Genomic DNA, 13,661 nt, shown 5'->3' with positions numbered 1-13,661 from the left:
TGATCCACTTCCACTACAATGTCTGTCAGCTGTCCTTCATCGTACATTGTTTTGAGTTGCTTAAGAATACTGCAAGCATGGAAGGGGTCCATGGCATCGCTGGCTGTGTCTGAAGATGGTATTCCATTCGGTGTTGGGGAAGACTTACTTAAATCTAGGAGGAGAAAAATCGTACAACCACAAGAAGTTCGGGGCCAGTTTCGGCGTCGCGGGTTTTATTTTTTTGTTTTTGTGTTTGTTTGGTTGGTTTTGTTGTTGTCTGTGGGATGGGGCTGGGGATTGTTTGTCTGCTTGGCTTGCTTTCTCCCCGCTACAAAAATACACATATGTATATAGACTCCCTCAGTGAGAACGCGAGATAGGATATGGGAAAGAGCGAGGTGAGATGCAAGTTCAAACACCAGCCTGCTTCTCCCGGAGCCCGGCGAGCCCGAAGCCCCGTGCTCGCCGACAGACAGCGCAGGCAGAACAGGCGAGGTGTCTGCGGCGACTCCGCCGACAGCCAGAACGTCCCAGCTGAGAGCGGAGGGCAGGAGCCTCACAAGGGAAGCTCGCTGGATGGCGGCCGCCACTGCCTCCTCAACCGCCTTGCGAACAGGTCGGAGCGGCGGCGGGTACCCGGCCTCCCCATCCCTGTCCGGCCGGACCGCCCACCTCCCTCCACGCCATTCATCCTCCCTCTCCTCATCTCTGTCCACCTCTCCATCCTTCTCTCCCAGTCCTCATCGCCGCCGCCTAAGCTCGCAGCCCGAACTTGGCCTCCGGCCCACCTCCCCTCCACACCTCCCTAGCCACCACACGACCCACCTGCCGACGCGGCCATTTCTAGACGCGGCCCGGGCTCCAGCTATTTAAAGAGGAAATGTCATTTCGCTTCTCTCTCTCCCGGGTTCCGGCTCTTCTAAGCCGTCCCTAGCCAATGGGGTGACCTATGCATCCGGCTCCGCCCCTAAGCTCCGAAATCAGGGGGTCTATTGGTCACGAGGAACGCACCGGCGCGTCGGGAAATGTAGTTTTATTGCCCCCGCTCCCGCGTGGTCCGTGTAGGGCGGAGGCCCAAGCTCGGAATTTCTATTGGCTGTTTTGGGTGGAGGCGGAGAGCAGGGAGCCCGCCAGCCTGTGTCTGTGGGGCGCGCAGCGCCTGCCGGAAGAGGTAGTCTTCTGGCTGAGGAGAGCTGTCATTCTGAGAGGCTAGGATAGGGAAAGCTCTTGAAGTGCAAATTTCCCCATTTTAGGCCTCTCTCCAGGCCCCCGGTTCTTTTTTTTTTTTTCTTCCCCACCTCGTTCTTCGTTTCCTAAACCTCCTGCCAATGACTAGCTTCCGGTATGAAAGCGGGGGTCCACGTGAGGGCTGTGAAACCAGAAAAATTTGGAAATGGACAAGAGAGCTGTTGTCCAAAAATGGGAAGGAAACCTGACACCTCACCCCTAAGAAAAATATCAGGAGGCCAAAAAGCAAGCCATCTTTGATGAGTCACCTGTGACACCCAATTGAAACAGCATCGACTTGGCTGAGTGCTGCGGTTTCCACAGATTAATTGGTCTGGTTACAACCGCTGCTCAGGATCTTTAACTCACACTCAATGCGTTGCTTTTCTTGAGCACCCGGGGAACACCTGTTCCACTTTTAAGAGTACATGAACATTACAGAGGGATTCAAGACGCTTTCCTTTTTGCTCCTGGTAAATTGAGTGGTGAAGATACTAAGTAGTCTGGATTTTCCTTTGAAGAAATCCTGAAAAGTGCCCTGAGCCTGAAACGAGGGACGATTATTGACTCCCTGGCTCTACTTCTTAATGTCGGACCTTTAGATAAGACCATTTAATTCTTGGTCACTTAGCTCCTTCACCTGTAATGTGTGAATAATAATTCCTTTTCTAGCTGCCTCATAGGCAGCGAGCCTTTTGAAAGAAAACAAAAATGTTTTTACTGTTGACATGTTTTGATTTTCTTGTCCCGTACTTCTAGCATCTAACAGGGTGCCTGGCACATTATAGGTAGTTAATATTTGAAAAATAAATGTAAGGCATAAATGAGCTAACATTGGAAATGCTATTTCCAAATATATGACTTGTAAGGAAGTCTTACCAGTGAATAGGAAGGAAGTTTTGGATGATATATAGTTAGTGCATGAGCATAGCTTTTCTAATCCTGAAAAGACCAAATAGTTGAATCTCCTGATGAAGGATCTCGGAATTTAAGTTGTAATTGTGGAACAGAGAGAATGAGGAAAAACAATACAATTCTGTCCTACAAGGTCGGCTGAATAATTTAGACCTCAAAGTATTATAATTCTGTGATATTCTTCAGGTTAACAAGAATTGGTGTTTCTTTGGGACTGGGATATGTGGACATTGATAACCCTATATACACAGTTCTGCATGAATGAAATTGATTTAACTTCTGTTATTCAGGACTTTAAATTTCCATTTTTTTATGAGCCAAATGTTGTTGCATTCTACCTTATGGAAATAGTGGGAATTTCACTCACAATATTAATGGCTTCCCTGGTGGCTCTGATGGTAAAGAGTCTGACTACAAAGCGGGAGACCTGGGTTCGGTCCCTGGGTTGGGAAGATCTCCTGCAGAAGGGAATGGCTACCCACTCCAGTATTACTGCCTGGAGAATTCCATGGAAAGAGGAGCCTGGCAGGCTACAGTCCATGGGGTCACAAAGAGCTGGATACAACTGAGCAACTAACACACACAAAACAAATGACATCAATCCTTAGGGTTGCCAAATTTAGCGAATAAAAACACAGAAGGCACAGTATTGGGGAGATACTTATAGTAAAATATCACTTGTTATCTGAATCAGATTTAATTGGGTGTTTGTATTTTATCTGTCAACCTTTTCAAGTCTGTTAAAATAGGGGTTTTATTGAGTTTGGTTTTTGGTAGCCACCTGTTTAAGGTGTTAGAAATTTGGCCAATTTGCTTTTTCATTTAATTTTCACTTAACTAAGAAATAGATTTGGCAATATTTTTTTTCCATTTTTTTAAGTTTTCTGATTCTTTGAGCCACAGGTATTTCTAAATTTGGAGGTGGGCAGAATATAAAAAGCAAAAGTCAATTTAAATATAAATAGGGAAAAAATGAAGATTTATAATTAAAAGGTTGCCATTTATATGACACTATAAATAAACTTCATCCTACTGGGCAAATGGCATTACCTGGTAGAGTCCATCATCATTCAAAAGGCACTTTTGAAAAATACAGAATAAGTGGGAAAATGTCAAAATTGAGTCAGTAGTCCCATAGCAGTTATTCTCAGTGATCTGTAAGAACACAAAGGAGATTTTTTTCAGGATTGATATTAAGTAGCCAAAGACTAGAGCTTTATTTTCAAATAGCTCTGATTTGAAATTTAAGAAGAACTCATTGCCAATCTAGAAAGGCAGCAGCAAGGGTAAACCCGTTTTCTTCTTTATGTATTAAGTACTGAATTGTCCTCTGAAGCAATCTTCTCAAATAGAGTTTAAAAGTAAATTTTAGTGAAGATGAAAATTGAAAAAGCAAATCAAAATAGTTGAAGGGCCTATATTTATTTCAAATTAGACATTTAGAGCGTTATTACTTTATTATTTATTACCTAGGAACTGAAGGCAAAGGAGATTTCTATAACCATAGTTGTTTGAAAGTTGAAAAGTCTTCACATTTAAATTCTGACAGAGATGAAAGGAAAGCTACAAATTTGGAAAATAAGAAAATTGCACAGTTGCCCTAGTTGTTTTTTTTTTTTTCTGTTTCTACTTTAAGAGAATGACTTAGCAATTATCAGGTGTGCCCAGGCTCCTGTCCATAATAATACCACATAACACAAGAATAATAGCAACTCTGATGAAGAAAGTGTAAAAGAAAATAGGACTTCACTTCTGCAAATCTCTTCTGCAGTTTTCCAGTTTCCCTATTCAGTTTTGATTCAGGCTATGAAATTGACAAGAGCAACTTAAAAGGAAAATAAAGAATTCCTGTGACTTCTACTTTTTAACAAATGACGTCTTATAGTATATATATAGTATCATTCTTTTCAGGCTATGGCTACAATAAAAGATGACATTTTCCTTGCTGAAGACTGTTGAGGTGACTGGATTACTGCCTCAAGTGCAGTAACAAAAGTGATTATTTGAATGTAATTTTCAAATAATTATATTTTCAATTTTATTATTTGAATATAAAAGTGATTATTTGAAAATAAGTGATTATTTGAATATAAATTTGATATAATATTACACATTGAAAGAGATTTGGGGGGGGTAATTTCTAGAACCTTACATTTTGTATATGATTTACTTTCTTTGAAATACAAAACTTTAAATAGATAGTAGCATCAGGTTTACTGATTGAACATTAGTAACCTTTATTGTATTTTAATTTTTATTCCATCTAAGGTTATGTGAGGACTCAACATGGTAGTAACTAGAAGATTGCATTTTGTAAATCGCTGAATTTGATCATACTGTAAGATGTTAAATCATATTAATTTGTCTTTTAAGGATTTGAAATTTAGCATGTATGTGAGAAAAAGGGAGGGGGGAATTGTTTTGTGACCCCATGGACTACAGCCTGCCAAGCTCCTCTTCCATGGAGTTCTCCAGGCAAGAATTCTGGAGTGGGTAGCCATTCCCTTCTCCAAGGGATCCCGATCAAGGGATGGTCCCAACCCAGGTCTCCTGCATTGCAGGCAGATTCTTTACCATCTGAGCCACCAGGGAAGCACTAAAAGTAGCAGCTGGGATAGTCAGTTCCTCAAGAATACTTATCATCTCCATCCTTCACCTGAACCTGCATTCTGAGCAGACACTGTATAAAGCAGTGTTCCTGATACCAGAAACAGTACATGTTGATGATAGAGATAAAGAGAGCAGTACAGATAGAGACACTGAGTGTGTCTCTGCAAAACTGATGTGGAAACCTTATCTCCAATGTGATAGTATTTGGAGACAGGGCCTTTGGGAGGTGATTAGATAATGAGGGTGAAGCTCTCATGAAAGAAATTAGTGCCCTTGTAAAAGAGACCCCCAAAGACATTTCACCGTGTGAGGACACAGTGAGAAGACAGACATCTGTGAACCAGGAAGCAAGTCCTCACTGGAAACCAAACCCTCCAGTGCCTTGAGCTTTTGATTTTCCAGCCTCCAGAATTGTGAGAAATGAATTTCTGTTGTTCATAAACCACCCAGTCTATGGTGTTCTGTTATAGGAGCTTGAGTAGACTAAGGCTTATATATGGATGGATGGATAGATAGATGTAAATGATATAATGTGCTTTGTGTGTGCATATGTGCTCAGTTGTGTCCAACTCTGTGCGACTCCCCAGACTGTAGCCCACCAGGCTCCTCTGTTCTTGGGATTTCCCAGGCAAGGATACTGGAGTGGGTTGCCATTTCCTACCCTAGGGGATTGTCCCGACCCAGGGATCAAACCCATGTCGCCTGCATTGTAGGTGGATTCTTCATGGTCTGAGCCACCAGGGAAGCCATATTACATATATATGAATGATTAACCATATATATAATTACATGTATATGGTTAATCACATATAATTATATATCATATGTATTCATCATTCAGTTCAGTTCAGTTCAGTTCAGTCGCTCAGTCGTGTCCGACTCTTTGCGACCCCGTGAATCGCAGCACGCCAGGCCTCCCTGTCCATCACCATCTCCCAGAGTTCACTCAAACTCATGTCCATCGAGTTGGTGATGCCATCCAGCTATCTCATCCTCTGTTGTTCCCTTTTCCTCCTGCCACCAATCCCTCCCAGCATCAGTCTTTTCCAGTGAATCAACTCTTCGCATGAGGTGGCCAAAGTACTGGACTTTCAGCTTTAGCATCATTCCTTCCAAAGAACACCCAGGACTGATCTCCTTTATAATGGACTGGTTGGATCTCCCTGAAGTCCAAGGGACTCTCAAGAGTCTTCTCCAACACCACAGTTCAAAAGCATCAATTCTTTGGTGCTCAGCTTTCTTCACAGTCCAACTCTCACATCCATACATGACTACTGGAAAAAACATATTAACCATTGATATTTGTTAAGCTGATCATAACTCACTATTCTACTATATAACTGAGTGAAAAACTGGAAACCTTGAACAGAATTACTCTACTGGACCCTTTGGTTACAATATTAAACTTAGAATGATTGAGAGAGCCAAAGCCACTGTCAAAATATGAGACATCAACACCTTTCCTTGTATGAAGATTATCTTATAACCCAAATGGGACTGATAGAATTAATCAATGATTGCTGCTTCTTTCTAACCTCAGTCATGATCCAAATTTTTAAGCTCATGGTATCACTGGAAAATGTAAAGAGAAGAAACATCAGTGTCTTCAGCGTATAGCGATAGGAACAGAAATTCATGGAGAAGAGGCATAAGGTATTAGGAAAGAAGTATATTAAACACAGCAGAGAGAACACAAAGGATGAAGAGCTGATGGTACTTTAATCCTTAAAAGAATCAAATATTTAGAAAGCAAATCTGCTGGCATGCCACAGGAACTTCAGAGATATTTAATTTTTATTTCTGCTTGTTCTACCCCAGGATTTCTTAATCCTGGCACTATCCATATTTGCCAGCAGATAAGTTTTTGGTGGCGGAGGGCAGGGGGTTCTGTCCTGTGCAAAATGCTCTCACCAGTATCCATAGTCTCTATGCACCAGATGCCAGCAGTACCTTCCATGAGGACTTGACAACCAAAAATGTCTCCAGAGGTGGTCAAATGTCCCTCGGGAAAACCATCCCCAGTTGAGAACCACTGTAGTGCAATATTCTTCTCTCTGTTCTGGGCCCTCCTGCTTTGTTAACAGTTCTATTACACTTTATATCGATCTACTATGTTTATTATTTAAAGCTGTTTTGTTTATCTTCCTTTTAAATATTCATTGCAAGGATTTGAGTTAATCATCTCTTGTGTTCATAACACAATAGTGTCTTTGGTCCAGAAGCCCCATCTCTTGTGTTACAGATGTCCTACTTTCTTTACCCCTCTCCATATCCTCCAATCCCATCCTCTCCTACTTCATATACAGCCATTGTAATGGTTTGATGTGGATCCCTCTGTTTACATCTGTTCTGTAAATTCTGATTGTTGTTTTATGCACTTTATATAATGGTATTGTGCTATGGATCTCTTTTATATCTTACTTTTTTCACTCAGTACTGTGTTTTAAGATCTGTGTATGTTGCTTTTGTGCATCTGGTCAATCCTTCTTCTTTATATCCCCATCAACTAGCTTACTGTCTGATGTATGTTAGGTGCCAAATAAGTGTTCACATAATTAATTGCATAAGTGAATACATCAGATGGTGAATGGGAATAGTAGACAGAATAGTGGCTGCCCAAAGACGTCCATGTTCTGAGCCCTAGAATCTGTGAATGTGTTACCTTATAAAGCACAAGAGACTTTGGCTGCTGCTGCTGCTAAGTCGCTTCAGTCGTGTCCGACTCTGTGCGAGCCCATAGACGGCAGCCCACCAGGCTCCTCCATCCCTGGGACTCTCTAGGCAAGAATACTGGAGTGGGTTGCCATTTCCTTCTCCAATACATGAAAGTGAAAAGTGAAAGTGAAGTCACTCAGTTGTGTCGACTCTTAGCGACCCCATGGACTGTAGCCTACCAGGCTCCTCCATCCATGGGCTTTTCCAGGCAAGAGTACTGGAGTGCATTGCCATTTTCTTCTCCAAGAGACTTTGGAGATGTGCTTAAATTAAGAATTTCAAGATGGGAAGATGACCCTGGATTATCCAGGTGGACTCAGTATAATCACAAGGGTCCTTATAAGAGGAGAAAAACGGGTCAACGCCAGAACAAGGAGACGTGATGACAGAAGCAGAGGATGAGTGATGTGCTTTCAAGATGACTCAGGAGCATAAGCCAAGGAATGCAGGCAGGCTGGAGAAGTTAGCAAGGCAAGGTAATAGATTATACCCTAGAGCCTGCATGAGGAAGTCTGTCCTGCTGACGTGTTAGTTTCGGGTTTTCTGACATCCAGGACTGTAAGGTCATTTGTTTTGTTTTAAGCCACTAAATCTGTGATAATTTGTTACAGCAGCGATAGGAAAGTAACACAGTGGATGAATTAATACAAAGATAAGTGTACAAAACTTTTCTAACAGTTGAACTTCTCTTTCCTGTCTCCTCTTTGTCTCTCCATCAAATGTTTAATATTCCTACAAATTGAGAGAATTTCAAAATATGAAAGACCTCAAAAAGTAATACTTTAAAGGAGAAATTGTGAGGTAAACAATCAGCCCACATCTGTCCGTTAATTGGATGGTCCACTTGACTGCAGCAGGGGTTCACTGGGTCATCTTGTAAGGAGAGTGAGATTCATATGGGATGAGGACTTGAATACCTTGGAGGTATGGTTCCTTTGTGGCCATCTCTAGAGATTAGCCACTTTACTAGATTTAAATCTTGAAGATAAACAGGTTACTATGATAGAGACAGGCTTCCCTGGTGGCTCAGGCAGTAAAGACTCTGCCGCAATTCAGGAGACCTGAGTTTGATCCCTGGGTCAGGAAGATCCCCTGGAGACGGGAGTGGCTACCCACTCCAGTAATTTTTTTTCCTGAAGAACTCCATGGACAGAGGAGCCTGGAGAGCTACAGTCCATGGGGTCACAAAGAGTCAGACGTGACTGAGTGACTTACACATGCACACACACACATGATAGAGACTTCAAGCCTCATAATTGTGGCAGAATTCTTTCTGTGGGTCTGGAACCAAAATTATAACACTCACTACATTAGAAGTGACCCAAACCCGATGGTGTCTTACATGCAGCTTTCTTGCATGACCCAATCCATCCCCAAGAAAGAAATGTGTTCATTTATATATATAGGTTTGATCGATTTGGTTACAGGTTTAGGATCTCGCCTCATTTCAAATATATGGCTATTTTTTCCAACCATCTCATAAGACTTCCTTGTTAGAGAACATGTAGCCCTAACATGTAGGCACATGTCTGCACATTTACCAGGACCTCATTTTCTGGAAAATCAGAGAATCATTCTCTAGGAAGTAGATTATCATAGCTGTCAAGAAGTGCAGGATATGAGATCAGACTACCCCAGTTCAAACTCTTATTGAACTGCATTCTAGCTGTGACCGCAAACAAATGAATAACTTCCTGACACCTTTGTTTCCTCAGCTCTAAAACTGAGCTAATAATAGCATTTACAGTTATAAAGAATATAGGAGATAATTTATATAGATTATTGCAAAGCATTTAGTACATTGACGGGCACAAAGAAAATGCTCAGTGAATATTCATTATTAGTAGTAGTAGGGCTGTGATAGTGAAGATTCAGTTTAATTTTCCAGATAATTATGGCAATTAATTTTTTATTCTCCATGGAACATTAACCAGTTTTGCAGCTTAGAGTTAACCTTATCAGGAACCTGAGATGCAGCTCTTCCCCCGGCTCTCACCATCAGGGACCTCTAGCCTTGCTAAGGGTAAGGAAAGAGGAACCAAAACACCCTCAGGGGTGCTCCAAATCCAAATGTCCCTGACATTAAACCCAGCATGCATTGTGGTTTAGTTGCTAAGTCATGTCAGACTCTTTGCAACCCCCTGGACTGTAGCCCGCCAGGCTCCTCTGTCCATGGGATTTCCCAGGCAAGAATCCTGGAGTGGGTTGCCATTCCCTTTTGCAGGGGATCTTCCTGACCTAGGAATCAAACCCACATCTCCTGCTTGGCAGACAAGTTTTTTACCACTGAGCTACCAGGGAAGCATCTATACTTTAGAATAGACTAAAATATGTTGTGGTAACAAATAATCCCATACTTCCAGTAGTGTAACTCACCAAAAATTTTATTTTTCACTGTTGCGTATGTCCAACTGAGGCGAGCAGAAATCTCGGCTCACTGTAGTCACTCAGAGACCCAGAATGATGGGTGGCCACCATCATAAATGGGGATGGTTGCCATGTCTGAAAGAAAGCAAGTGGGTGGTGAATTGTGCACTGGCTCTTAAAATTTCCACCTGGAGAAATATGCATCACTTTCCTTCCCATTTCAGTGGCCAGAAAAGTCAAGTGGGCACTCCTCATTGCAAATAGGATGGAACATTCAATTCTACCATTCTCAGAAGGAAGAAAGCCAGAAGTATTTGGAGATCCACATCAATGACAAATATACCATACAAAGATTATGCTGGGCGCTTTTAGTGATTGGGCATAAACAAAACCTATCAGCTACTCTCAGTGACCTGACAGATAAGAGGCAATCTGTGATGAACATATATGACTTTTTAAAAAAACATTTATTTATTTAGGTGTACCAAGTATTCAGTGTGGCACACAGGATCTTCCATCTTCATTGTGACGTGGGGGATCTTTAGTTGCAGCATGCAAACACTTAATTACAGCATGTTGGGTCTAGTTCCCTGCTGCTGCTGCTGCTAAGTCGCTTCAGTCATGTCTGACTCCGTGCGACCCCATAGACAGCAGCCCACGAGGCTCCCCCGTCCCTGGGATTTTCCAGGCAAGAACACTGGAGTGGGTTGCCATTTCCTTCTCCAATGCATGAAAGTGAAAAGTGTCAAATCCGGGCCCCCTGCATTGGGAGCACAGAGTCTTAGCCACTGGACCACGAGGGAAGTCCCCACATATGATTTTGAAATTAACTAGCAGCTGCTAAGATTACTTGACCTGGGAAAAGGAAACCAAAGCCACTGATATATTGGCCAGCTTGATTAAGCAAGATTTAGTCCCAATGGGGAAAAAAAAAAGAGTGGCATGACATAATTAGATGCTGACTGTGGATAATAAGGTGAGGGCTATGGTGAGACCTTCTTGCCCTGAAGCACCTTTCTCTAAGAAAAGTCTAGCATGGTAAGAGGAGTCAGGAAATGATCAGTGGTTAGTGACCAGGGAAGGGGGATGTAGTAAAAATCCATGGTGCTAACTGAGTTTGTGGGCAAGTTTTGTCAGACACAAATCCAGAAGTAAGGGAGGAAATAGAAGGAATTTGTTATAGTACTTCAAGGTCAGGAGCTGTAAGTAAACTACACCAAGGTAATTTTGGCCTCTCCACTGTCAGCTTGTGTTAGAATTTGGGTTTAAGGTTGGATCCCAAAACATGGCAAGGTTTGTTTCCCCATCTGAGCCTCAAGCCTGAGGCTTGTAGAATGATTGGCTCCAGAACCATGATGCGATGCCTGCCAAAAGGAGATCTGTGGGTTGTTAATCTGTAAATCAAAAAGCAAACCCTGGCCCAGCAGTATATTAATCCCGATGGCTGAGAGAGAGCCAGTACAATCATTTACAAGAAGGCATCCAGCACGGGGTCTCAGAAATAGTCTAAGGAAGTGTTTGGACCAAATCAATAAATTGCTGATTTTTTCCTCCTGTGTTAGATTTCCTGTAGTGCAAATACAATCCCAACACTTTCTGAATGACTCACGTCAAAGGAGCAGGCCTAAATTCAGTTTGGAATTCTTTCATTTATCAAGTGTCTACAGTCATAGAGGAAATTTAATTGCTATGCATCTTCATTAAAAAAAAATTGGCCCCTTTCACACCTGTCCTTGGTGGAGACCAGCATATTCTCCCTTTCATGCACTGGACTTTGTTACATAAATGCTTTTCTTCTAGGTTTGAGCTTTAGGTGTGAAGAGTCATGATTCTTGCAACATACTTTCAAATGGTTTAGGATAAATAATAATTGTAAAAGTATACACACACAACAAGGACCTACTGTATAGCACAGGGAACTATACTCAATTTTTTGTAATAACCTGTAAGAGAAAAGAATCTAAGAACATATATAAATGTATATATAAATATATACACATATATATTTCAGTTACACATACATATTTTTAACTGAATCACTATGCTGTATGCTGCTGCTGCTGCTAAGTCGCTTCAGTTGTGTCCAACTCTGTGCGACCCCATAAACGGCAGCCCACCAGGCTCCCCCATCCCTGGGATTCTCCAGGCAAGAACACTGGAGTGGGCTGCCATTTCCTTCTCCAATGCAGGAAAGTGAAAAGTGAAAGGGAAGTCGCTCAGTCGTGTCCCGACTCTTAGCGACCCCATGGACTGCAGCCTACCAGGCTCCTCCATCCATGGGATTTTTCAGGCAAGAGTACTGGAGTGGGGTGCCATTGTATACTTGAACCTAACATGCCACTGTAAATCAACTATACTTCAATTAAAAATAAAGTATATACGCCTACACAGGAATAAAGCAAACATAACAAAATACTAACCTTTTGGTGATTCAAAGTGAAACACTTACAAGACTGTATTGTTCTACTCTTGCAGATTTATTTACACTGTTTCAAATAAAGAAGTAAAGAACAAGCAGGCAGGCAAAGAAAATCCCAGATATGTGAGGCAGTAGAAAGGAGGTTCTCCTATTAAAGTTTAAAATCTTAAAATGAGATGGCAATAAAAATTGTTTTGAATTTTTCTTTAAAGTAAATTGGTAGAAGTAAGGTTGTAGGTTGAGTCATTAAGAAAGAATATTTGGATATGGTGGAACACACTATTTGTTAATACATCTTTGTTAAATGAAGGGGATGATGCTTCTCTCCTCAAGGTGTTTTTCTATCAGTGATGATGGATGATTCCAGAGTTAGCTACACAGTGTCAACTGATGTCTCTCATTATAAGAAAAAGAAAAAAAAAAAAAAGAGGGAGAGACCTACTCAAGAAGGTGACAATAAACGTATGCCTCTTTATAATGACTTAGTCTGAGCTGACTTTGATTTATCAACACTGGACTCGAAGCTACCTGGTTGACTAGTCCCAGTTTGTGCTGGTAGAAAAAAATGCTTTGTCAGCACTCAGTGCTTATGAGACCTGATAGTTCATTGTAGTGGATTGGACCTTGGAGACCTCCTTATTGATTGCCACTATGAACTGAAATGTGTCTTCCCAAAATTCCTATGTCAAAGCCTTTCCCTCTAGTATGATGGCATGTGGAGATGCAGCCTTTGGGAGGTAATCAGGTTTAGGTGCATTCATGAGACTAGGCCCTCATGCTGGGACTAGTGCCCTTATAAAGAGAGACACCAGAGAGCTGATGCTCTCCCTCTCCATGTGAGGACACAGTGTCAAAGCAAATAAATTCAAAATAATGTGTAAGTGATAATATGCATGCTAAGTCACTTCAGCCTGTCCGACTCTTTGTGACCTCATGCCAGGCTCCGCTGTTCATGGGATTCTCCAGGCAAGAATACTGCAGTGGGTTACCATGCCCTCCTCTAGGGAATCTTGCTGACCCAGGGATCAAACCCTCAATTCTTACATCTCCTGCATTGGCAGGCAGGTTCTTTACCACTAGCACCACCTGAGAAGCCCGTAAGTGGTAAGATCAGATCAGATCAGTCACTCAGTCGTCCCCGACTCTTCGCGACCCCATGAATCGCAGCACGCCAGGCCTCCCTGTCCATCACCAACTCCTGGAGTTCACCCAGACTCACGTCCATTGAGTCAGTGATGCCATCCAGCCATCTCATCCTCTGTCATCCCCTTCTCCTCTTGCCCCCAATCCCTCACAGCATCAGAGTCTTTTCCAATGTGTCAACTCTTCGCATGAGGTGGCCAAAGTACTGGAGTTTCAGCTTTAGCATCATTCCTTCCAAAGAAATCCCAGGGCTGATCTCCTTCAGGATGGACTGGTTGGATCT

The 13,661-nt window shown here is 42.1% G+C and overlaps 1 protein-coding gene and 1 long non-coding RNA gene across 3 annotated transcripts in view; one reads left to right on the top strand and one right to left on the bottom strand.

The window, feature by feature from the left end:
* The window catches only part of KBTBD8 (kelch repeat and BTB (POZ) domain containing 8), a 13,126-nt gene extending 12,088 nt beyond the window's left edge, over positions 1–1,038 (bottom strand). The window contains exons 1-2 of one of the 2 annotated variants that reach the window (XM_010854548.1): positions 808–1,038; positions 3–154 (exon numbers count right to left, since the gene is read on the bottom strand). In XM_010854548.1, coding sequence (XP_010852850.1) covers positions 3–154; positions 808–823 — 168 coding nt within the window. In that variant the 5' untranslated portion in view covers positions 824–1,038. The remainder of the gene's footprint in view (positions 1–2; positions 155–807) is intronic. The other variant, XM_010854547.1, reaches the window with a different exon arrangement.
* LOC104999087 overlaps positions 1–13,661 on the top strand; it is a 283,904-nt gene that overhangs the window by 247,459 nt on the left and 22,784 nt on the right. The window lies entirely within an intron of this gene.

Source organism: Bison bison, unplaced genomic scaffold, assembly GCF_000754665.1.
Source record: "Bison bison bison isolate TAMUID 2011002044 unplaced genomic scaffold, Bison_UMD1.0 scf7180017864343, whole genome shotgun sequence".
Classification (NCBI taxonomy): Eukaryota; Metazoa; Chordata; class Mammalia; order Artiodactyla; family Bovidae; genus Bison; species Bison bison.
The sequence above is the reverse complement of the archived record's forward strand: the minus strand, read 5'-3'. Positions and strand labels throughout refer to the sequence as shown.